The following is a 27,439-nucleotide window of genomic DNA, read 5'->3' on the forward strand; positions in this document are numbered from 1 at the left end:
TTGACGAAAGAAAAAAAAGTTCATGAAATCATGAAAATATATATTTTTTTTTTAGTGTGGGAATGTTGCTGATAGATTTGAGTGAGATTGTAATCATGTAACTGAACGTCAATAAAACTAAGAATTATTAGAACAAAAGAAGTTAAACTTTCTGTAGTGGGCTCTCAAAAGCACAAAAGCTGCTCTCTTCACCTAAGGTAACCACAAGAAGGATCAAATGTGGGACATCAGCCATACTATCAAGAGGCCATATGGTTTCAATCACTGCTGTTCACCAAGTCACTGAGATTTCATAATCAGCCCTAGTATTCACACACGTGGTCCTGTTGGTTTTTAAGCATAGATGGCTGTGATTCTGTCATCAGTGCACTGGAGGGAGGGTTTCAAGAGGGGAGGGAGGTGAAGAGAGAAAGAGAGAGAGTGTGTATGTGTGTGTGTGTGTTGGGGACGTTGGAGTGCGTCAGAGCGCACTGGCTCCCCTCAATCCAAACTCACTGCATCTCCTTTCCAAGAAAACTCCTCCAGATTTCAGGAAGCCTCCGGATTGCTTTGTTTGGATGTACCGACAAATATTACAAACCATTCAAAAGAAGGATAGAGGGAGTTTAGGTTGTTTTATCAGCGCACAAGGAGGTAAAGCGCCGTTACGCGTCGATTTGAGAGATTTATCCGACACTTCTGGAAGCAGCGCTCTGGACGCGCGTAATGGATCGATAGTAGCTACGAACTTCTGGGAGTGTAAAGAAGCTCCTCTAGACACCGCGAAAGCGCTATTTTTGGTGGAATAAAAGCTCGTTCGAGATCATTAATTAGTTATATAGTGTTAGACACTGTTGCAGACCGACGTGCGCTGTGATGGATGGAGCAGTTCTTTTGATATCGATGCTGGTGTTGGTTTTCTCTGGAGATGTTCGGAGCGCGTCGTATCCTCAGCGGTATAACCTGTACGCAGGGACCCAGACTCAGACTCAGCCTTTAAACGGGGCGAGAGCATCGAGCAGACACAGGTATGACACTTTCATTTCAGACACTAATATGATGAAAGAAAGTAATAGTGAAAAATAATGAAATATACGATAGATAGATAGATAGATAGATAGATAGATAGATAGATAGATAGATAGATAGATAGATAGATAGATAGATAGATAGATAGATAGATAGATAGATAGATGTTATATAGTTATGTGCCATGGTTGTAAGTATAAATATGGTCACACTTTACAGTAGGGTCCAATTCTCACTATTGTAACTAACTATTAATTATGACTTTTGCCTCAGCTTATTAATAGTTTGTAATGTAGTTAAGTTTAGGTATTAGGTTGGATTAAGGGATGTGGAATATGGTCATGTAGAATAAGGCATTAATATATGCTTTGTAAGCACTAATAAACAGCTAATATCCTAGTATTATGCATGCTAATAAGCAACTAGTTAATGGTGTGAATTGGACCCTAAAAATTTTACCGGCATGGTATTACCTTATGATGATACCCATCATACCATCAAGATCATCACCTTTAGATAGATAGATCTAATTTAGCAAAATCCATTTTTTGTTTAATCAGATAAGACATTTTCAGACAAATCAAACTTTGCATTGCACAGAGATGATGACAGTTCATAGACAGACAAACAAAAAGACAGACAAAATGTTTTATAAGTCCCTTTCAGGACAGTTACATATGTTATGCATTTTTCTGTAATTCATTTATTGAGGGGAAACATAACCTGAGGGGACTTTAAAAAAGCGAATGTGCTTTTAAATGTGTGGCACAGATGACTACATGAAAGGAAAAGCCTCCCTTTATCCTACAGTGAAACGACAGGAGGTGCATTGCTATCCATCCGAACAGCTAATTATCACTTACTGAACGCAAGGTTCGGCTTAAAAGGACGTTTTGTGGGACCCCTGTGATTTCCAAAGCTTTTCAGAATATGATTATACATGTCACCACCCTGGTAATAATTACACTAAAAGCACCTTCCTTTACTTCTTTATCTGTCAATCATGTGGTTCTACAATGCAATGCTCACTCTCAGCCACACACACCCACTCTGACATTGTTGTTTTGTCTGTGATTGTTGGGGTGTGAACGGGAGAGGTTGTCCCAGCTCTGACGTGCAGACCGGGGCTTCCCCCTTCATCTGACGCAACGCTTTCTTAAGGGTGGATGAATACGCAGAGCTAGGAGGCAATTATGGCCTGAAATCCATCTAATAAAGAACAGTCATAGAACTTATTAGTTTACAGCTATTTTAGTCCATCTAAACAAGTTTGTACTTATGAATAGCTCTCAGAGTCAGAGAAGTGAGGTAGAGAAGGGTGATGTCTATGATGTGAGAACGCTCAGTGCCAGCGGGATGAAGTGTGTAGTGAAGTATGCACTGCCTGCTTGAGAAATCTGAGTCGAGTTACTGGGGATTAGCAGCCTGTTTGAACTTTTAGTCACAACAGATGTAAAAAGCATTCTCCGTTTTGTGTATTTATTTTATGGAAAGTGAAAAAGTAGTAGGGAGAGGGGAAGTGTGAGACTGGAATCAAGGGAAGAAGTTGTTCTTTTTCGCTTAGTGTGGAGAACTCATCTTCTCTCTTGTGGCTTTTTCTCCTTTAGTCTTCTAAATGAACGGATTGATAGATTTTGACACGTGTTGCTTTGCATCAAATGCGCATTTCCAGGGAAAACCGCAGCCCCTAATCAAATTTATCAAGGAATGTGTGCCTCAAATTTAGCAGCAATTTTATGCTGACAGATTCTGAAAGATGAACTTCGCAAGAACTGGATCTGCAGCTGCCAAATATGCTAGCACCTAAATCACCTATTTCCTCTAAATTGTAGGCATTTGGTAAGAAACGCTGCCAGTTTTTTGTGTGTTGGAATACCTGTCCTAATATGATTTTTTTTGTGGTGGGTTTATCTACAAAATCCAGCACTTTAAGCGTCTTTGAAAATCTAGCAAAATGTGAACATATAAAATGGAAACGCTGGTTCATATTCAGAAAATATGATACTGAAATGCTCCAGTGTAAGTTAGTGTGTCATCTTATTGTAGCCATGGATTAGCTCGCCTTTTCAGCAAAGTTTTGATCTGGAGGCCTTGAGCGATCTAGTCTTGGTCTGGATCATGGAGGGTGCGGTCTTGACTCCAACTATGGTCTTCAGGTGATCTTGTATAGTTATTTTTATCCATTGTGGATTTTAGCATCTCTGATTCATGTGTACATCATTATTTGGGCATGCTATTTGCTGTTTAGCCAGCTAGCTTAGCTAACATGGCTACTGGATACGTATCTTATAATTTGTTAAAAGTACTGCTTATTATAACTAAATTCAACTTAAGTTGTAATTTCACAAAAATCACAGTTCCAAAAATTATCCATATTTTATAACTACTCACAACTCCCTCACATAATCCAGCTTTGTGAAATCAGACTTGAACTTTGCACTGCATCTAAAAGGGAATGGCAGAAGCTAATCAGCTTTGAACGTAATCTAATTTTCAACTCGTATTTTGCATACTAACATTTAAGTAGCATATACTTTAAGTGAATTATCTTACGTCAAATCTCACATTTTACCTCCAATTATTTATTTTTCAAGTGTGAGAATGTTATCTTGCAGTGCTGAATGTATGCTATAGTGAGTGTTGTGAGACATGAACTTTGAACTTGTTCTATCAACCTGTGAGCTTAAGAGAACTGAATAAAAAGTATTTCTTGTGTAAGAAGAAATAATGTCTGTAGACAGAGACATAAAATGCTTTGGGTTGTGCTGTGGTGTCACATACAGCTATAAAATTGAGCCCCTTTCTGCCAAACCAGAAGTCAAAAGTCCAAGCCTAAATGTTATGTCGACTGCTATTCAGGGAATCATGCTGGACAAGCTTTGATGAATGCCCTGAAGACTGGACGCCCATGTTCATGTTGCCATCTTTCATTTATTTCTTGAAAACATTTATGCTGACAGACAAACAGACAGTGCTGGCATGCAGTTCTTCAGAGGGTGACTATTAAACTGGATGTTGTCAGAATAATAGAAATGGCATAGTCTTGGATTGGCTCCATTATATGTGACTTATTAGGAATAGTTTACTTCTACTGAGGGTAAAGTCCAGTGAATGGTAATTCTTCAATAGCAGGCCCTCACGCAATCTGTGCCCAAAGAACTTGGCAGAAAAATCCACAGATTTGCGAAAAATTGGACCAGCCATCATTCATAAATGTCTACACCCTCTGCAGGTTCATTTAGAGTACTAGACGTATTAAAAGGCTGAATTTCACGATAGTCACCGCAAAATAAAAAGGGAAAAAAGGGCATGATGAACTTAAAAAAAAAAAAAAAAAATGTATGTTATTTTATTTTTTAGATTTGTATTAATGAGAATTTGGAGGAGGAAGTGTGCTTAATTATAATGAAAATGTCAATGCAAAAAGTCTTATTTATCTTAAAGGAACACACCGACTTTTTGGGACTCCGCAGAAGTAGCAGTGCTTCGCCTTCTGAGAATATAGTTCCCAGTATGTATACAGTTAGAAGATGGCTGTGTCTCATGTGACCTTGTTATTTGTACACGCTGTGACTATACAAATCACAACATGTAAATAGGAAAATGTTGGCGTTATTTTGTCACTTATTGGGAGCAGTATGCTAGCTGGAGCCATTTACCTCCAGTCTTTGTGCTAAGCTAGGCTAGCGGTGGGTGCGTCAGACAGAGTTACGGCACGCACAGAGATGAGAAGGGTATGGACTTATCTAACTCTGGGGGATACGGCGAATAAGCTAAAGTCCCAAAGAGTCGGTGTGTTCCTTTAAAAAATAGGCTTTGCTTTCTTTATATGACATGTAATTTCTTAACCTGGACATTTCTCATATTCCAAAAGCCTTTGCACACTACCTAATGGAAGTTGCACCATGCAATCTACATCATACATTCTGTAGGCGTCCCGTCTAAAGATGGTACTGTGGTCAGTCAGGTCCAGTTATCAGTTTGCCCTATGTAAAGAGACGGTGTTCAAAGCTCTGTTGATACCACTATTCTCAAATGGCTGATTAGATACAGACAGAAGTAAAGATCCCTCTCAACAGGATAATGGAAAAGTGGTTTTCGTTTGATCTATTTTTGCAACATAGCAGACTAATGGGGGCTTTAAATGAAAGACTGTTCATTAGCCATTTTATGAGTTTCAACATTTGGGCTTATATTGTAAGATCCAATTTAACTTTGCCACCCATCTACATTTCAGAAGCATTTCTCTTGCAACCCAATTGCCTTTGAATGTGTTCTTCATGTGTACTTCAAAATTCATTGTTGAAGTGCCCATCGTTTCTCTCTTTTTATTCGGCCAAGTCTTATTTGATGCTGTTTCATCCTTAGTATTTTGTAGCTGTTTCTTTTTGCCTTTTGTCCTGGCATGTAAAGAGGGTTTAAGCAAAGCCCTCTGTGAAAGGAAAGTTCTTGGCCCTTGACCTGGGCTTTTTTTGAAGATGTGGCAGTGGTTGTGAAGCCAAGAGCTGCCTGTGACGGTGCCTGTCAGTCTCGGGTCTCATCCAGACCACCCCACGCCGTCACACACTGACAGGAAGCCCTCGCTCACACAGCGGCCCCTTCACACCAAGAGGAACTTCCTGTAGTGGATGATCAGGACTCTGGCCTCGTTCTGAAAAAACACCTCTGATATGCAAAGTGCTTCCTGTGAACAAGTATGTGTTTGACAAGGGAAGCAGTTAGTGAATATTAATGGATGTTCAGACATGCCAAAATGTCTGTCATGAATGATTGCTTCTGGAAAACAAAGCTTGAATGGGATTGTATCATTAGCTTTGCTTTCTGTGAGTGGTTCGGTTTAAAGCAATGATTCCAGTTAAGCTATCTTTATTAACGTCTTGTTTCTAACTATTAGATCTAAAAAAAAATATGTTATACAAATGTTTTGCTAATGTTAAGTTATGAACTCATGATTTTTGAATATTCGTTCAACATTCAAAACCAGAATGTCCAGTATTTGAAATGTTTTAAAAACGTATTTCTTGGTTGGGCGAATGTTACAGAAAACATAAAAGGAAGATTTAATTGGATCATTTGCAAGGGAAAATTATAGGAAACCGTAATAAGAACGTTTAAAAAATGGCTGAAATATTTCAAAACAAAATTCCCTTAATGATGTATAAATAATGTTTTGAGCTAACATTTTGCAAACATTATTAAAGACGTGTAAATTTTGAACAAACATTCTATTACTGGAGGAACATTTATTCATAACTATGAGAGAATCTTTTTAGAATGTTCCCAGTTAGCTGGGATGATGGAGCAGTACTGGTAGGCTACAAATGCATAGCCTATCTAAACATTATTTAATAGCTTATTATATAGCTGACTTGTGATTACAGCAGCTTAACACAAGCAGTATCAGACACACAGTCTTTTGTGATCAAGAGAGGATAGAAATATGTATCATGATGCCAGGGTGTTATGGGTAGTTACCAGGGTGGTAACCAGTTGCTATGTTGCTGAGGTGTTTCGATTGGTTCTTAGCATGTTGCAATGTACTGTTTTTGCCATGGACATGAATGATACATTTAAGGCTACCAATTATGCAAACTTCCCTTTTACATGGTGTTTGAACATAAATGTGTGTATCCACCCACTCCTCTTTTTTAATCCCCATAAATCATAAGCAGTGTCTCAGAACAAGTCGTTTGCAGATTGTAGCTTTTGTGACATCGCATATGCTTAGGCCCCGGGCGCCCACGACTGCTGACGGACTCTGCCCTATTAGCATAGACCCCGCCCCGAGTGAGCTTTACACAGTCCGCCATGTTTATCTCCTCGCCAGAGCATTTAACAGCAGCATTCAAGTAAGAAATGTATTCTTATTAAAGTTAGTTATTCAATCAAGGGCAGTGAGTTATTTTCTGTTTTTCTTTTGTTGTTTGATTCGTATTAATAGCATATATACACTGTAAAAGAAAAATTACATCCCCAAGTCAAAAATTTCAAGTGACCGATAACATCTAAATTTTTCAATTTGTCTGACGTATTATTTCTCATTGAGCCAATGTTAACAGACTATTGCAACAAGAATTTCACTTGGGCCAATTGAAAAATGTAGATGTTATCGGTCACTTGAATTTTTTTATTTGGGAGGATTAGACATTTTTTACAGTGTAGCAGTAGGTGCTGTATATTACGCCACTTTCACTTTAATACACAGTTCTAATATACACATGTTATTTCTTTACTTTCTGTTTACATTCGCAGACAGAACTGACTGTGTTTATGTGAACTTTGTGTGTTTTTGACATAACCTTGTGTGTATTTGACAGTTTAAGAGCAATAACTCATAAAAGAGAATTGAGTTTAATACCCACGGGACGCTTCGTCTGACAGCCAGTTTTCTGTGCGTGTGCACTGGATGTGTGCGCTCAGAAAACCATTTCAGAAGTTTAGACTGGTATGGCTTTAAAACACATGCAGACAATCAACTTTCATGATGATGAAGAACTGCAATGTCACGTGAGCGTGACCGTGATAGAGATGATAATCAAAATCAAACAGATGTTTTGGTTTTTGGCAGAGTATCGGAGGCATAAGCTGTGAAGGCTTCGCCCTCTTCTAGAAAGCCTGAGACTTATATTACATCTTGTAAAAAGTGGCATAATAGGTCCCCTTTAAACCATGGTGCTTGGTGGTTGCTTACTTGCCCAAGTCAAAAAAGCCCACATATAAGTCTGGCCTAGCTGGTTTCACAGAGAGAGCTTAGATTAAGCCAGGAGTAGGTTTTGGTTAAATTAGGAACGCGGATTTGCGCTATGCCACTGATTAGGACATTTAAGTAGCTTTTATAAACGTGCTTATAGAAACAACATTATTGGTGTGCATCTTGAGACAAAACAATGGCACTGAAATATTTTAAGATGTATCAGTGCAAGTTGCTTTCAGTTAAGACAGCTCAAACATGCCTTTTAGTCTGGGATAGGCTCAAGCCTTGACTGTAAAACACGGAATATATGATATTCTGGTCCCTAGTTATAACTTTCGTCAGCTTCAGGAATATGGGGGAATATTTTTTTTATAGTGTGCCAGGTAAAAATAGTAAATCTGCAAAGAAATGTGATAAAGCACCTCTACTCAAGCTGCTCAAATTGAGATATATGTTCATTGCGGGACGGTGCGGATGGGATATGCATCGAAGTTTAATACTACACTGCAGAAAAAAAAAACTTAAATTTTTTTCTTTTATCTAGTATATTTTAGTCTTATGTTCCAGTTCTAGAGATTTTTTTTAAATATCTAAAAATCCTTGAAACAACATCACATGTTTTAAGTGCAAACAAGTTATACTTATTAAAGATGCAGTACTGTTCAAAAGTTTTGGGTCAGTAAGATTTTTTTTTTTTTAAACAAATGTAACTTTCATTCAGCAGGGGTGCATTAAAAGTGACAGTAAAGATATTTGTCACAAAATTTCTGATTTTATTTCAAATAAAGATACATTTCTGTTGACCAAAGAATCCTGAAGAATTGTGTCAGTGTTTCCACAATAAAAATTAAACAACACCTGAATTATTTCTGAAGGATCATGTGACACTGAATACTACGGAGCCTCTAAAGGGACCTTGTGATGAAAAAAAATTGACATGGGAGGGAAAAAATATATTTCAATGCTTTTGCCTTCTCTGGCAAAAGTTTTGCGTTCCCTCACAAACTTTGCATTTCCTCTCACACTTTGTTTTCAATAGCAAAGAGACTCTTAAAAGAAGGTTTCTGACGTCACAAACTACCTTGTAACCAATCAGGTCAACGTGTGATCATCAAACGAGTGGATCTCTGAGCTGGTGTGAGTGAGTGGAGGTGGGGATAATTTGCATATTCATAGACCGCGTATACTAAGCGAGGCAAGGGTGTAGAGTTACATTCAAGTTATTTTAAGGCATGAAGAATTTCTTTCAAGGAAAAAACTTTTAAATATGTCATTTTGGTGATGTGTTTTAAAGGGTTAGTTCACCCAAAAATGAAAATTCTGTCAGTAATTACTCACCCTCATGTTTCTCCAACCTCGTAAGACTTTTGTTCATATTCGGAACACAAATGAAGATATTTTTGATGAAATCTGAGAGCTGGCTCACTGCTTCATAGGCATGTTACATTACATTCATGTAATCGATCTGCCATCCCAGAAAAGTTAGTAAAGACATTGTTAAAATAGTCCAAGTGACTACAGTGGCTCAACCTTAAGTTTATCAAGCGACGAACAGAATTTTGAGTGAACTAACCCTTTAAAGGGATACAATTATTGACTACAGGGGGACTTTAACAGTTTTGCTTATTGAGTAAATTTAACATTTGTTTAAAGGACTAGTCAAAAACAAGTCAAATAAATGCTAATTAAAAACTCAAGAAGGAGTCTCAAGAAGTTTCTGCAGTGTAGAGGTTTGTCAAATAACTAAAACGGGCCCTTTGGAGTCAATTCCATTAGCAGATTTGATTCATCTGATATCATGTAATTCCTGAGAAACCACACAGATACGTGTTTTTATGGTGATGAGATGGATGTTAAATCCATTCATATCCTCAGTAGAATTCGTTTAGAAGTGAGCATCTGACTGCAGAGTCAATTATGACAAAGAAGAATGAAAGGTCAAACTTGCTGTTTGAAAACATTGAGTTCAATAAGATCTTAAATGAGAAGTGTGTCAATAATGATGAAGTTAGTTTAGCGAGCCCTGAAATGTGAATGTATCTCATAGGTTTGAGTGCCCAGAGGATAGATCCAATCCAAGAATGGCATGAATGTCTAAATGTCTTTAGATAAAGAATCTCTCCTGGCTTGTGTAAGCCACATCTGTGGTACGTCTGCTCGTAAGGCATGTTATTTCTCATCTTGCTTTAGTGTAGTTCCAAGCTGAGATGCCACAGATGTGCTGCTGCGGTCAAACCCCTGCAGAAACCGCTTTCCTGTAACGGGAGCAAGTTACAGTATAACCACAAGGAAACATTTTTCCCACGAGCTTGCCCTTCCAGCATCAAATATGTGGCTCGTTCGCTAAAAGAGTGCTCTGACATTTACTAGTGCATTAGCCTACTTATAAGGGTAATCATAACAGTGCGGCTTATCTGGAAATCAGAATGAGAAATAAAATTGGATGTGAACACCGAGAATATCTAAATATTGTCCTGAGCAGATAAGAGTGGGGTTAATAGGACATCTGTTAGTGGTGGTGTTGAATGTTGTGGAGGCTGAAATCTCGTTGCTTATTCTGGCACAGTTCGTGATTTTTTCCGACCTCTGCTTTATTTCAGGAGGTCATGAAAAAAGCATTTAGCTCCAGATATTTAATACGTTCTGGAAGATTTGAGTCGCAAAAGGATCTTGTAGACATCCGTCTTCTTTGTGTACTCCGGATCAAAGCCTGACTTTTCTTTCCTTCCTAGCACACAATTATGGCTATTATAGCTGTTTTATAAAGATAAAGTGCTTTTTTGTAACTTCTCATGCTTTCTTTATACCAGTTTAATATGTGCAGACTCTGCTCTTCAAGACACAATTAAAAGTGGCATTGTCATGTGACCTACTATACAAGCCGCATCAGTGGTATGTGCTATTAACGAAGATAATAACGATTTCCTGTGGCCTTACAGGACAGTATATTTAAATCTTATCTTAAGACAGATTTTATTGGATTTTACTTTATTATTTTGATGTACCTACACTATCATTCATATGTTTGGTGTCAGTAAGACTCCTTTTTTTGAAGAGTCTTTTTTATTCCGCATGTACATTAAAAGTTATAGCAAAGACATTTATAATGTTACAAAATATTTATATTTCAAATAAAAGCTATAATTTTTCACTTTTAATTTGTAATTCGTCAAACCCTGAAAATTATGTATTACAGATTCCACTCAAATATTAAAGGGATACTTCAGGATTTAGCATTAAGCTTTGTATTAGTAGAAAACCTGTAGTATTTTCGAATTACCGTGCTTTCTACCCTCATATCCCCCTGAGACGAGAGATTTATGTATTTTTTGTCTGAAAAAAATCCTCCGATGACGCAAAAATCGTCATTTTGTGTCATCGGAGGATTTTTTGGCCAGAGGCTAAAGACTACAACCAGTAGGAGGGGCTGTCCCGCATGTTTTCAGCCCGCCCATAGAGGGATCTCACTCACAGAATGTGCACATAGTATCAGCCGTCTTTCTTTGGAAGCTAAGCTAGCAGGCTCTTGTTCTGTGGAGAAAGCTGAGTAGTAGGAGAAAGCTGAGTAGTAGGAGAAAGCTGAGTAGTAGGAGAAAGCTGAGTATTAGGGGTTACTATCCTCTTTTTCCTGGACATGTCCGGCCGTCGAGATCGTCCAAAATGTCCGGGATTCGGCTTTTGGTTTCTGCAGTCGCCATTCATTATTTACATGCACACCTTTTGTTTCAATCTAACTGAATTCATTCCGATTGGTGAATCTGAATGTAGTTTTTACATGAACGCTAAACAAGTGATTGGTTGATGTGCGTTTTAACATTGCTAAGAAAATTCCCGCTCCTCCGTGAGAGATACGAGACCTGTGCGTCTCAGTAATCACGCCACCGGCCTCGTGCCGTTCTCCCGCGGCCCTCAGCCTCGTCCTGCTCGCCACAGTAAACATAATGAATGGCGACTGTAGAACGCAAAAGCAGAATCCCGGACATTTTGGGCGATCTCGAAAATACCGGGCAAACTCGTCACAGAGACTCACTAGTAGCCTAGCCTTGTTGTTTTCAACTGCGCTCTCTTACCGGTAGGCGTGGCTTGGGAGTGGCCTCCTAGGGCAGCGAAGCAAGTGCATTCTGGGAGTTGTTGTCTTTCATCCACATAAGCCAAAAATAAATTTTCTGGCTTTTCTCAGTCTAGAAAGCTCCAAATTCAAAAATAATTTCACATTTCTTCTACATAAATGACCTATTTTAAATACACATTCATCTTTCCAGAGGTGAAGTATCCCTTTAAGCAGCACAACCAGTTTCAACATTGGTAAAAGTTTAAAATATTTCTTAAGCAAAATAAATATCAAGTTTTCCACAAAAAATATTAATTAGCTCAACTGTTTTTAACATTAATAATAATAATAAATGTTTCTTGAGCAGCAAATCAGCATATTAGAATGATTTCTGTAGGATCATGTGACACTGAAGACTGGAGTAATGATGCTGGAATTTCAGCTTTACATGAATGGAATAAATTACATTTATAATATATATCAAAATAGAAAACTGTTATTTTAAATTGTAATAATATTTTAAAATATTACTGTTTTCACTGTATTTTTAATTAAGTAAATGCAGCCTTGGCAAGCACAAGCTAATTCTTTAAAAACAGTATACTTTTTTTTTTTTTACATTAATGTTTATACGTATAGTCTGATTTTATGCTCTATGTGTAGTATATACGTCCAAGAAAGTATAAAATAATTTAGTTTTTAATGTTGCATAAGCGTAGTGTTAGCTAACAGATGAGTTGGTTTGTGTTCAGGCATCAGTCTAATCTTAAATTGCTGTGTTGGAAAGAACTACTTCACCGTTTGCAAAAACAGCTATAATGAGGGCTTTTTCCACATGATACGGCATGATTGCATTTTGGTGATGTTTATAAACGGAGGTGGAAACCATTGGCAACAACTGCATGGTGCAAATTCATGCTATGCCTAACAATATCAGTATTGTGCCTGTGGGTCAGTCTTGATATTGTATCTCTGTATCAGTGTTTTTGTGTGGACACAGTTGGGGTGGAACTGGGAGTGGACACGCGTTTCAGCCCGCCGGTGCCCTCTCGGACAGTCAGACGAGCATGTGTCCTCTCCTAGGGAGAGACAAATAAGCAAGGCTGTAAAAACAGGCAGACCCTGCAGCCACAGCTGCTCTGACCACTTCCTGTTGCAAAGGTCAAAGGTCACGGTGTGCGGTGCACTGCCCTGGCTGCACGCAGGGTCGCTCGCTCGGAGGGGAAGATGTGTGGGTAGAGACAGAAAAGAAGCAAGAGCTGAAGAAAAGCAAAGCGCATGATGATTGAGCCTTTGTGTGAAGCGCTGGAGCACAGGAAGTGGAAATGGTCAGGCTATTAAGTGAAACAAGAGGGAGTTTTATGTCATTGTTTTTTTTTTTTTGGAGTTCAATATCAAAAGAATTCCTTCGCTGAGAATCGTATTTTCCCGCTCATCTGTGTTACACATACACTGTCTCTTTCTTTATTTGTGTAACTTGACAGTGTGTTTCATTATACATTCAATCTCAAGTATGCAGAGGCACGATACTGATGGATGTGCAGTTGCATTGCATAATCTCAAAAACCGCAATTATCATTTCTTAAAGGAGTAGTTCACCCACAGATGAAAAATTCTGTAACCATTTACTCGTCCTCATGTCAGGCTTAACTCGTATCTATGGTTCCAAAAAGGACAAAAATAAAACACTATAAAAGTAGTTGGTCACACTTTAGTTTAGGGTCCAATTCTCACTATTAACTAACTATTAACTACAACCTTCACCTCGGTAAACTCCTAATTACTGCTTATTAATAGTTAGTAAAGTAAGTTTAGGTATTGAGTAGAATCAGGGATATAGAATATGGTCATGCAGAATAAGGCATTATAAGCACTAATAAACAGCCAATATCCTAGTTATATGCATGCTAATAAGCAACTAGCTAATAGTGAGAATTCGACCCTAAACGAAAGTGTTACCAAGTAGTTTATATGTCTTGTGTGCTATATACAGTATACATCCTCTGAAGTCATATCATAGCTTCGTGAGAAAAACGGATGGAAATTTAAGTCGTTTTTTACTGAAAATCTTCTAATCTGCTTTTATGAATAAAGACACAAATGATTTCAGAGCTACAGCAGAAGGGAAGATTATCAGAAAAACCAAACCCCGGTTCATTGGAAAAATGCGCCTGTGGCGATATTTTTGCCAAATGACATTGCTTATTGCACGTTTCTCAACACTTTCAAAGTGAAATGTGCAGTGAGTGGCGCTGAAAGCATGTTCAGTTTTATCCAAAACACAAGAATCTGGCAATGTTTTATTATGATGGTTGTTGTATGTATCGCGGAAGCTCCGAAATGAAATGTCCGATGAGTGTCGCTAAAAGGTTAATGCTACCGTGTAAGAAAATAACGTACCACCTACACTAAACCCAACCCTAAACCATAACCGATAGTGTTAACAACAAACATGCCGTTTGAGCTGATTATGAGATGCAAATGTCAACATGTATTAGTTTACAAACCATGCACTATGGTAAAAGTGTTTACGGTCATAACATAGTATTGTGCTTGGAACCTCATGAAAATAAATCTTTATTATTCAATAATCTGTCACCGTAATCATAATTTGTGTGAAAGGAATAAAAGTTGTTGGTGTTTTACTACCACTAGAATTCATTTCAGCTATAAACTGCAGTGAAATGGATGTAAAGGTTTTTGGAGTTTTGGAAAAATGTAGTAGAGACACGTTTTTCCAATGAGCCTATGTTGGAAAAACTGCTTCTGTGAGGTCTTGAGGTCTGATCTTCACACAAAGCTAGCATGCAGCATAAGAAGACATGAAGTATTGCACATAAGCCGTAAGGACTTAAGGTGTTTCTATGGTGTTTTTTCTTTTTCTTTTTCTTTTTCTTTTTTGGAGCTTAACATGAATGCTCACTAAACTGTTCTTGTATTAAAAAGAGCTATGTAGATATTCTTCAGCCTTTTCCCCCTTGTGTTTTCCTCAGAAGAGAAATCATGCAAGTTCGGCAAGACATGAGAGTGAGTAAATGATTGGGTAAACTAATTCTTTAAATTTGGAGTCTCATGTAAAGACTGTTTCTAGAGGCCATTGTTGTTGTTGTTCTTGGGATTTTCCCATGAAGCCAAAAGGTGGTCTGGTGGACAGACTCCAAGCATGTGAGGACAATCAGAAGCTGAACTTTGCATGATGTCCATCTCACACACCATGGGAATAAGAACCGTCCAGCCTCTGTTAGTAGCCTAGCCTCTACACGTGTTAATCATTGTCGTTTTGCTCTGTGACTCTGTGTAAACATATCAGTATCAATCAGTAGGCCGGGTGGGAGAGGAGGCCTCATGGTTTCTAAATGGGTGGGGGACATCGTCTTGGCACTAGATCCAGGATTACAGTTCATATAAGAACCGTTAAGACCCTGAATTGAGGAATATCTGAGGTGACATGAGTATATAAAACTTTCCGTGAAACAAGCCAAAACTGAAGGTGTTCATATAGAGCAGCACTCAAAGAGAGTTTGGAAAGTTATTGCATACTTGTTTACACTACCGTTCAAAAGTTTGGTGTCAGTAAGATATATATATATATATATATATATATATATATATATATATATATATTTATTTCACAATTTCCACAAGGATGTGTTAAATTGATCAAAAGTGATGGTAAAGATAAAGGTTAATGTTACAAAAGATTTCTATTTCAAATAAATGCTGTTCTTTTGAACTTTCTATTCATTAAAGAATCCTGAAAAAATCATCAATCTTATTCAGGCGCACAACTGTTTTCAACATTGATAATAAGAAATGTTTCTAATCAACATATTAGAATGATTTTGGTGAGCATAAGATACTTCTTTCAAAAACGATAATGTAATCATTTAGCTTTGTCACAGGCATAAAGTGTCAGTTTAACAGATTGCATATTATGACTTATGAATAAACTTTAGTAACAAAGACATGAACGAGATATCCATCAGTGTACATAATGCAAGATCCATATTATCATACATATGAGTATACTTATTGGTTTTGGAACAGTTAAATGCATTTTAAATGGCTTAAATGAGTTTCTTCCTGGTTAAATTGCTCCCTAGTAGTGCTGCACGATTAATCGTATCGCAATCGCAATCGCGATGTCAAGCCTACGCGATTATATGACGCAAAATGCTGCGATTTTATATTAAATAAACAAATTAGCGCTGTTAACGCAATTAACGCAGCATCTGTTAATTTTGGGCATCCTTTGGCTAGTGTTACATGATCCCGCTCTTATTCATGCAAATGCTTTTAAACCATTCATGCGCGATAAGACAAAAAGGAACGCGCTGTCAGTGAATGTCGTCCTCCTGACACACACACACACACACACACACGACCCACAGATAGACGCGCGCCAGTATCAAGTGCTCTTTCGCGGTAGAACGAACAACATGTATGCCAAAATGAACGCGCTGCCAGTGAATGTCCTGACTGACACACATAAAGACTCGCGCTAATATCGTGCGTGCGCACAAAACAGCATGCCAGAATACAGTTCTCTTTCAAGCTTGAACGAACAATAACACACAATTATGCCAAAATGTATTTTTGTCGAGTATCTTCATAACATAAGAGTAGTCTTATGATGAACGTGAAGAGTTGTGACTCGTGAGAGAATGAGGCTCGTGTGATATCCGCATCTCTGACAGCAGCGGCTGGTCTTAAAGGGACAGAACACACTAGCCACTAATTGTATCTGTCGCTAAAGTTAATCAAAGAACAAAGGGAACAGAGAAAAACACTCACTGCTCTTGACTAAAGAACTTTTTTCACTAATCTGTGTGTGCATTGAGAACCAAGCAAGTTGACTCATGAAATCATTTGTTTATTATATTGCATATCGCAATCGCAATATTGACCTCAATTATCGCAATATGACATTTTCCCCAAATCGTGCAGCCCTACTCCCTAGGTAACAGACAATTTCTGCAGTCCATTCTGCTCCATTGTTTTAGGTTTATTGGAGAAGGTCCAGATAGTGATATCATAGGATTCTGGAGCCTGTTGCACACATGAATATTCATGTACTAATGTGCCAAATGTGCAGTTGGACAAATTGATATGTCCATATTGTGAATCCCTTGGGAGGTTCATCAATTGAAAGAGTAAGAAGGCGGATATTCTTCGAATGAATGTTCCTCCGAAACGCTACATTCATCTGACGTAATTTCTGTCCTGGGAGAAGCAATTACGGCCTTTATTGAGGGAAGGATCGGAGTGAACTTTTTTCAGCAGTGCTGAGAAACAAAGAGAAGACTGTATTTTTATGCCAGATACCCTACATGGATTATGTCACTTTTATGACAGATTATTAATAGTGTGTGAGTGTGAAAATAATAGTGTGTGTGTGGGGACAGAAACAGAGAGATAGTAAGATCCAAATGCCATTTATACAATGTTGAAGGGCTCTGCAAGAAGAAAATAAGTTTTTATGTTTACTTTTAAGCATTTGGCAGAGACAAAGTGACTTAAATTTGATCTGTTCCTGTATACCCTGGGAATCTAACCCATGACCTTGGCATTGCTAGCGCCATTCTCTGCTGTTTGAGCTACAGGAATGCTCACTAACAGCGTTACAGAAAAGTGTGGGATTACAGATTATATAGTCACTTTAAAACTGCAGTCCGTAATTTTTGGCACTCTAGCGGTTAATAAACAGAACTGCATGCTTCTTGCGGAAGAACATTGTAGCCGGAGCTAGTAATGATCGTAGTGATTCGGGATAAGACAAAAACACAGTTTGGAAAATGGATTCATGATGTATTCGCTTATTATATACCCCAACCAGTTCAGCAGAAATCCCGCACTGCAGCCGATTCTAAAGATTTCATTGGTCATGTCAATCACTGTACTGATTGCCTACACCAAACACTGATCCCTAAACCTACCCGTCACTGTAACCTTAACCAATGAAATTAGCTGCAGGGCGGGATTTCCGCTGAACTGGTTTAATAAGCGAGTACATAATGAATCCATTGTCCAAACCGTGTTTTTTACTACTGGGGCAAAATCGAATCACACTTATGTTAGACCTTACGTGGTCCTTATTTTTAATGCTTTTTATGGAAACATCACACAGAGAGACAGTAACCAATTTGAATTAAACAGCACAATCAATGCTAACTTTGCTTTCCTTCATGTGCAACAATGTTTGTCCATTATTCAGTTTTATCTTCTTCAAGATTTCTTCACAGTCTTAAATTTCACTTTTTAATCTTTCACTGTTCTGCAATGCGTTTTTCGATCCAAGTAGGTGACATAATATCAGGATAACATTACTTTCTTACTCTGAAATGTGCTTCTGTTTAAGCTATTTCATTTATTTTGTTAGTTTTAAAGCCATGACGTTTCTACATGACTACATTTTTAATTTATTCTTACTACACCCATTCATTTCAGTCACTTGTGACTGTAAAGTCATTTATTTTTAGAAAACAGAAATGATGTAATGGAAAAATATGAAAACATCCTCATGACGGGGATTAATATCAATTTTGTATATTGGAATACGCTCTCATTGGTTCAAAGGGAGGCTACACACACTGCCAAATGAACTTTATTTTGTCCGCTTTTCTTGTCTTCTCTCATATTTTCCATTCTTTTTGGAGCTGAAACATGTTGAGAGTCTCTGTAAAGTCATGAGCTGCATGAGTGTTTGATGAAAGCGAGCCTGAAATGAAAATTCTGCATGACAAATCTGCTAAGAATGTGGATCATTCACGGCTGGCCGTAGCAGCCTGGAAATTCTGTGGTCGGGTTAACTCCAATCAACAGTTGAAAAACAAATACTGGTGGGCTGAAGCAGCATGACAACTTCTTGCAAAATCTTTAAACCTAGAAAGCTCCTCCCATAAACAGCAAGCATTACATGTGATATTATTATATTGAGTAATGGATTGGCCACCGCTTAACACCATAAATTACATACGGGTCACTGAAATCAAAACCTTGTCGTGTTACGATTAAGGATGGAAGAAGATTTTTTTGGGGGAAAAAGATTTTTGGGAAAAAGGATATTAGCAATAATTGAGATATAAAAGACAATGAGAAATCTGTTGAAACGTTGTTTGGCTGGGACATATTAAAGGGATCTTTCCCTTTAAGAAAAAGCCAATAGGCTTTTAGGATTAGCTACTTAGTTATTTGCAGATGCTATTAGGGGAGGAGCTTTCTTACTGTAGAGGGCATTTGATTGGACAAAAATCTGTGTAGTTCAACATGAGTCATGAATATTTATGATCTGTTTTCCTTGTGTATATCTAATAAAAGTTAATTGTGTCAATGTTTAGGAGCACACTAGCATACATAGATGACCTCAAAGGCACAAAACTATTATTTTAATCTTTGAAACGTGGTTCAGATTTGTACTTGTTGGTCAAAACATTGCATTTTCTCTTGTAATTCATTCTAAACATCCTTTCATTTAGCCAGCACAGATTATATTGTGATGTCATTACTCTGATCTAGCACCATCTGTGTTTAAAATCGAAGGCCAAAACATGAAATTGTGCTGGCAATATGTGCGAGTGTCTCGAGCAGCTGTGGAGGCAGGAAATCCACCATAGGTCATTGATGAGCCATGCGCAATCAAAGCAGGAGTCAGGTGGTAATGGTCAAATGTGTCCAAATGTCTTGGGAAAATTAAGTGCTTTTTCCATGACAAGCCATTTATTGGGTAACTTCCTTTTATTACATAATGTGTTTGCAAACAGAATGTGGTCATGTGTTAAATACTGCTTTACAATGACCTGTTAGGATCAACTGTCAAACAGCTAAAGAGTAGGATTGATTTTATATATATGCAGCGTCCTCACCAGACATATTTGTTTGCGACAAATCACGACAAATATATTTGATGTATATATTTATTTGATGTATATATATTTAAAGGATAACTGTAGTCAAAATGCAACCTAGGGTCTTTTTGTTAATCCACCCGAGGCAAACTTTCGTTTAAAAGCACAATTAGAATGGAAACGTCACTTTTAAGTTTGACCGTATTTTCGTTTGCGGTCAAATTGCCTTTTGAATGGGAGTGCTTGGGGCACTTCTTTGATAGCATCAAAAATCACTATTTTTAAAACACTAAGAAGGCTCGACACAACATGAAATTTTGCTCGAAATGTCACCAGGGGCTCTACACATGAACTCGAGCATTGAGAACATTATTTGTGTACACAAAGTTTACTAAAAAGAATGATTTTGAACAACTCACTGTAGCTGTGTCCGCCGGCATTTTGACAGTCAAAAATAGCCGATCTCTGAATGCAACGTAACAGGGAGGAGAGTAAAGATGGAAAGCTCCTAAAGCTTAGTTCCATATAAATTCACAGATAATTTGTTGTTTTTTCGTTAGTGAAAATCAATATTGACCTTGTATTTGAAAAAGAATCATATAAGAAGCAATACTAAAATTCAGAGTCGGTTCATTCCCATTCGGAGATCAACTATTTTTGACTGTCTAAATGCCGGCGGACACAGCTACAGTGAGTTGTTCAAAATCTTTCTTTTTAGTAAACTCTGTGTACACAAACAATGTTCTCAATGCTCGAGTTCATGTGTAGAGCCCCTGGTGATACTTCGAGCAAAGTTTCATGCTGTGTCGAGCCGTCTTAGTGTTTTAAAAATAGCGATTTTTGATGCTATCATAGAAGTTCCCCAAGCACTCCCATTCAAAAGGCAATTTGACCCGAAAACGAAAATACGGTCAAACTTAAAAGTGCCGTTTCCATTCTAATCAAACTTTCTAAACGAAAGTTTGCCTCAGGTAGATTAGCAAAAAGACCCCAGGTTGCATTTTGGCGACAGTTATACTTTAATGCATTATATTTTTTCTTTTCCTTGTAGAGAGAGACACCAAAACATTTGCATGTGGCCACATTTGGTGAAATCCATACTGAGTTTAATCCTAATGAGAAGAAATGGTATTCATTGCAGCTGCACTCATGGTTGTCTGGTTTAACATGATTCAGATGCATTGTAAATCACGTTTAGGTGGCCTCTGAGAAGATATTTTTGTTTTGTTTTTTTCTTTAGAGACACAACACGAGTCCAATCTTTATTGCAACGGTCTGAGGTGTAACTTAAACTTAATTCATGAGGGCTTAGCGAATAACCACAGAAGACAAACTGCTTCTGCATTACACACAGCAGACAATCACGTAGTTTGTTGCCGTTACTAGTAGACTAAAACAAAACAGGGGTGAAACCAAAGATGAGATAAGTGATGCAACCTGCTTTTACTGTAGTCAGCGTGAAGCTCAACAGATGTTTGAATTCCCATTGCATGCAGCAGAGAGATTGTAACAACTTGATTCCTGAGCTTGTTGACATTGGTTTGAGGAACAGCGTCCACTAAGAGAAGCGAGAGACTATTTATTTTGCAGATTTCTACTAATTTATGAAGCCAGAGGACATGAGGAACATTTAGACTGTGGGGAATCATTGTAAATCTAAAACAGGCGCTATAGTTTGAGCTCACATAATGGGAGATGTGCTTTAAAATGGCTACTATCCTTGGAGACCTCCATTAGTTCATGTTTTTATTGGTGTGCTATGAGTCACAGTTGTACCCTGGAAATCCAGAGTTCTCGCGAGAGCACAAGTTGAATTTGAAATTCTCATTAAATATGCCCTTGTATCCGAGCTGCACCAATCTGATCTAGGCGGGCCAAAGGCGAGCTAAACAGATGACGACAGCGCTGTGACATTGAAGTCATTAGTAAACATTGCAAGATGGCTATGGATGAACACCAGTTGTTTGAAACGGCTTTGGCAGCTACAATGAATAAGTTAGACTTGGCTTTTAATCTAAAAGAGGAACAGAAGACGGCGCTCTAATCGTTCCTTTGCAAGAAGGACGTTTTTGCTGTTTTGCCGACCGGATACGGCAAGTTGGTCTAATCTACCAGTTAGCTCCGCTGGTAGCTAAGCGTATGGGCCTTGTTGTGATTGGTCGTAGTGTTATCCAATTGCGTGCAGTGAGATTTTCAAATGCATGCTTGGTGCCGCCCCTCGAGCTGGCCGATTTTCATTTGTACTAACTACATGTGTATTTTTTTTCTTACAGAAACTGGTGTGCGTATGTGGTGACCAAGACAGTGAGCTGTGTGGTGGAAGATGGAGTGGAGACTTACGTGAAGCCTGACTATCAGCCATGTTCATGGGGCATTCAGTGCGCCCGTGTTGTAGTGTAAGTATGTCCTTTTGTCACGTATAGCTTGTTTTGGTTTAGTTTTTTTGTGTTCTGTTCTCGTTTTGCTTGCCTTCTTAGGTGGTTCGTTTCCATGGTTCTTAAAGGGATAGTTCACCCAAAAATGAAAATTACTCCATGATTTACTCACCCTCAAGTCATCCTTGGTGTATCAGACATTCTTCTTTCAGACGAATACAATCGGAGTTATATAAAAAAAATGTCCTGGCTCTTCCTGGCTTTATTCTTCTGGCTTTATAATGGCAATGAATGGCCATTTAAGTTTTGAAGTCCATCAAAGTGCATCCATACATGATAAAAGTCCTCCAAATGGCTCATGGTGGTTAATAAAGTCCTTCTGAAGTGAAGCGATGTGTTCGTGTAAGAAAAATATCCATATTTAAAACTTTATCCACTAAAATAACTAGATTCCGGCAGACGGCCTACACAAGTCGACTTACGCCAAAAGACTAACACTTGACGATGTATGATGTAGGAGTAGCGTAAGCTTTGACGCCTCTCACGGTTCAATCAAACTGGTCTGGGCAACAAACTCAAGCTCCTCCGACATTTCTCTTTAAAAATTGTCATTTTAGACTTCTAAATCATGACTGGTGTTTTGTTTCGCTCTATCCTCTGTGATTCCGCGTTCATCATTACTTTGTGTGACAAGTTCAAGGGTCACTCCTTCACCATAAATTGATGCATACGGCCATCTGTGGGAAGCTAGTTATTTTAGTCGATAACGTTTTAAATATGGATGTTTTTCTTACATGAATGCATCGCTTCACTTCAGAAGGACTTTATTAACTCCCTAGAGCCGTGTGAAGCACTTTTATCATGGATGGATGCACTTTGATGGACTTCAAAACTTAAACGGCCATTCACTGCCATTATAAAGCTTGGAAGAGGTAAATCATGGGGTAATTTACATTTTTGGGTGTACTATCCCTTTAATTAGTAAACACCTGTTCTGTTTCAGTTAAGCATCCCCAGTGTATTTAAGCCCTCTGTTCCCTGTGTTCCATTGTCTGGTCTCATCGATGTTAAGTAGTTGTTTTAAGTTATTTCTCCTGCAAACTCATGTGTTTTCTGTTTATTGGATTAATAAAGGCTGTTTTGATTCCACTCATTTGTGGTGCGATTTGTATACAACTACCACGCCTGACAACTTTTACCCGTACTGGACTTTTTTCCGTCTCTCCAGAATTCTTAATGTTTCGTTTTTAAAAACTTCCCTAAATGATGAAATGATTATCGGTATATTCAGTATAGATTTACTGAATAGAAAGTGTTGTTTGTGTGCCTGTCAGAGCATCAAGCCCAACATATGTCTTTTTCCAAACAATGAGTAATTTGCTCCATTTTATGTTGCTTCATAAAAGGCTTATAGCTGGAAAATCCATGTTAGCTATTTTTTGGAACATAGTAGCATGTTTCTAGCTGGTCCAAAATGATAATATGTCAAGCTGGTACACCATGTGAAACTGTTGTCTCTATATGCTTCTGCTGTTCACCTCTGGCTGGTTGCACCATCAGCTGTAAGTAACTCTAAGTATAAACTAAATATTTACAAAAGCCTTCGACCAGGACTAACAGATGAAATTAAACATAAGATTGATTTAATTGCATCAATAAACGTATGTTTTACCTGACAAACTTAAATTATTTAGACATGATGTTCACATTTACATTTTAAGAGAGCGAATATTATGTGAATTAATGACTTGTTAGTGGCTCTTCAACATAAACCTGATCTTAGCAGTGCACTTCCATGTGCATGTAATAAATAAAATCAATCATAATAAATAATAAATAAATGTAATTTCTTATGTTTTTGTATCAGTATTGATCTATTCTTCTTATTAACTTCAAATACAGTTTCAGAATGTTATTTATCTATAAAAAAAAAAATACTTGTGTTATTTTATGATTAAGTATCGTATTTCAGTGGAAACTTAGCCTATTTTTTTGTTACATGAGGCAAAATAAGTTACAATCAACCTTAACAGAATAAACGGAAATTTACTGAGTTTCAATACAACTTTTGCTCACAAATTTGAAGGCTGCTATTGGATCATTAGAGGTAAACGTCATTTTACGCAACTATGCATTAGTTTACGAAGAGCTTATGACCTACTAGCTTTGTTCTGCCTTAAGAACAAATGGTGCAATCAAATTAAGTTTAAATTAAAACACCGCTCTTCTGTTCCGATTAGAACATGACACACCCACTGAGAATTCTGTTGAAAGAGCCCTATAGTGATTGCCGATTCTATTACATGGAACATAGAAGAAATAGAAAATAGAGACACCAGCCACCAGTCACACATTTGCCGGGAGCCAGAGCACCTGACATCAAAGCAAATTTAAAAGTGCTGGCTAATGCTAATCGTAAATTCTCTAAGATTATTATTTGCGTTGGCACTAATGATGTTTGACTTCGTCAGTCCTAGATCACTAAAATTAACGTTAAAGAGTTGTGTGAACTTGCAAGTACGCTGTCAGCACAGTAATATGCTCTGGCCCCCTTCCTGATCGCCAGAGTGTTGAGATACTAAGAAGACTATCCTCACTCAATGGCTGGCTGTCTAAGTGGTGTCAGCAGAATAATTGGAAAAAAATGTGGGGCAGACCTGACCAGTTGAAAAGAGATGGTATTCATCCCTCTATTTATATATATATATATGCACACACTATTTTCTTCTAGATCTGCTGTACAGCCAAAACAAACTTTGCTGCATTATTTTCCTGTTATCACTGTAAAGCTGCTTTGAAACAATCTGTATTGTAAAAAGCGCTATATAAATAAAGGTGACTTGACGTGACATGCACCTATCGGACTTCAAATCAGTCAGAGGATTTAAAGTAAAAGCAAGTCGGTTTTTCTGCCCTTTATTTAGTGCACTTTAAATAAGTGGAACCATTATGTACTACATCAGCTAACTTTAGACAGGAAACAGATGTTGAAAGCTATCACATCATCATAACATTCATAGACACTAGCATACAGTATATAACACACCACATTTTACTGGAAATCTGAGTCATTAAAACATAAGAAATACTAAAAACATTGTGTTTACATTGTAAACCTAATGTCAACAAATGGAGAGATAAACAGAATGTGGTTTGAGGACACCAGGATTAGAAAGTTTGTGCAGTTGCGAGGTGGTTTCCAGTTGTTGGCAACGTACTGAACTCCAGCTGGAAAAGCTTAATCCAACTCCTTTAGATTCAGTACACACACACACACACACACACACACACACACACACACACACACACACACACACACACACACACACACACACACACACACACACACACACACACACACACACACACACACACACACACACACACACACACACTAATATGTATGGAATGAGGTGGCATGTCATTCCAAACTCTACAACCAGTGCACCACAGGAATTAGGCTTAAAACCTACTAAAATACCACCACTTATTTTTGCACTCACTCTGTAGAGTAGGGTGACCCCTTTTTCTCCTCTTTTTCTTCTCACGGGGGTCATGGAACAAACAGAGCGTGGAGACAAGAATTCAGTGGCTTAAGAACTATAACCAAAAGTCCTGGGAAAAAAAGAAATGCTGAAATTGTTTCCTATTCCACCTTTTTATGGTGCTGATGTTCGGGTTCAAGGCTAACTGTAATGTTTTACTTGATATTTTAGTTTATTTGAATGACACTGTGAATTCAGACCTAGACAACTGGTCACAATTATGACGTAAATAAAATGTCTCTGATGAGATGGTCTTATACCACAATTCTCTATTAGAAATGTTTCTAGACATAATTATTACACTTCCACAAGTAGATTTATGGTTTCTGGATGATAAAACATACAAAAAGATCCCATAGCTTAAAGGAGTGGTCCATGCCATATCTAAGGACACACACTGTTTCTACCATTGCTACCATTTCTACCCAGCCCTTCATTGAACAACAGATTATATGGCGTTTATACAGCTGGCCAGCATATGTCTGTACAGCAACTAGCTGAAATCATATGAATGTGCGGAGATATAATTCTGAAACAGACATGCCATGTCTTCCTCCATTCTTAGGCCAAAAATTGAATTCAATCCAGGCTATATTCTTTAAGTGTATGTCTGAATGTGTTGGTTTCGCTCTAACAGAAATGGGCAGAAACTAATTTGTTGAGTAGAGAGTCTTGCAACACAACATCCCAGAAGGGATCAGTTTGTTTAATGTGGAATGTATTAAACAATATACAGAATGGTGACTTGTAAGGTAATGTGTGTACTAGGCCTAGATAATTTTTGTTGTTTTAGATTGTACTGATTGTATTCTTTCTTTGTGGTTCGTATTAACATATAATTTGTCTTGTTTATTTCTTTCTCGGTCCCATGTATTTCACAATTTAAACTAAACATTGCAAGTCAGGAAATACTGAGACATGGCAAAATGTTTTAAAACAGTGCCCAAACTAGAAAATGTCAGCTTTTATTTATATGGTTTTTATTTGTTTTACAGGTACAGGACCTACATGAGGCCCAGATACAAGGTGGCTTACAAAATGGTAACAGAAATGGAGTGGAAGTGCTGCCATGGATACAGTGGAGAAGACTGTAATAATGGACCAAACGGGGGATCTGATACTCAGATCTCAACAAGCAGACCTTGGCCGAGACCTTCACAACCAGGACAAACTGGAACTGGTACTGGTCATGGACAGGGTGGAGGGAATGGTAAGTCAATGTTTTCTCTAACAATAGGTGCATTTACATGGAGTATTGCATTCCGATTACAAACTGTTTAAAAGTCCAATCCGAATGAAAATGCTCCATGCACACACCTCAATCAGGATAAAAATGCCCAAACCAATTGAAATTTTAATCGGTTTGAGAGGAGTGGGATAAACCTGTGCAATGACGTAGAAATTGCATTGAACGCACGGAAACAAGCTAATGTTTTTGTTGAATATAATAAATGACTGTCGAGTCAAATCTAAAATTCTCTTTCCACTCAGTGCAGTGGTGCAGGAAAACGTCACACAAGTGCTTTTTTCGGACTCTCATCTGCAGACACCTTGTTTTAGGTGCGGGAAGGGGAGATTTTACTGCCTAAATAATATAAGCATCATGCCACAAAGCTTCATATGCTCGTTGTCTCCTAATTAGGACCCGAAATAGATCAATATTAAGTCTGCTTTTTAAAACAAAGACAAGGAGGATGGCTAGTATGCGCCAACAGCGGGAAACTCTGTATATTTGTGCAGTGTGCGCATGTCACAAGATAAAATCCGATTTTGAAGCTTATGACAAACACGCACATGAACCCGATCACTTTATCTAGAGTTCATCAGGCTTGCTGTGATAGTTTGTGTTACCAGTATTAAACTGTGTTTAGCCGCACACTGATTACATCACTTGCCCAATGCGGCACCTCCCCCACCGTCGT

At 38.0% G+C, this 27,439-nt stretch overlaps 1 protein-coding gene and 1 long non-coding RNA gene across 2 annotated transcripts in view; one reads left to right on the top strand and one right to left on the bottom strand.

The window, feature by feature from the left end:
• Positions 1-417: 417 nt before the first annotated feature.
• emilin1b (elastin microfibril interfacer 1b) overlaps positions 418-27,439 on the top strand; it is a 32,695-nt gene continuing 5,673 nt past the window's right edge. The window contains exons 1-3 of the mRNA XM_082142310.1: positions 418-1,007; positions 21,871-21,993; positions 26,513-26,727. Of these exons, the coding sequence (XP_081998436.1) occupies positions 856-1,007; positions 21,871-21,993; positions 26,513-26,727 (490 nt within the window). The 5' untranslated portion in view covers positions 418-855. The remainder of the gene's footprint in view (positions 1,008-21,870; positions 21,994-26,512; positions 26,728-27,439) is intronic.
• LOC309478718 lies at positions 15,371-21,842 on the bottom strand. The gene is made up of 3 exons (XR_014199073.1): positions 20,665-21,842; positions 16,719-20,614; positions 15,371-15,861 (listed from the first exon to the last, which is right to left on the bottom strand). It is a non-coding gene; the product is annotated as an uncharacterized lncRNA (long non-coding RNA).

This window comes from Leuciscus leuciscus, assembly GCF_965113295.1.
Source record: "Leuciscus leuciscus genome assembly, chromosome: 17".
In the NCBI taxonomy this organism is placed as follows: domain Eukaryota; kingdom Metazoa; phylum Chordata; class Actinopteri; order Cypriniformes; family Leuciscidae; genus Leuciscus; species Leuciscus leuciscus.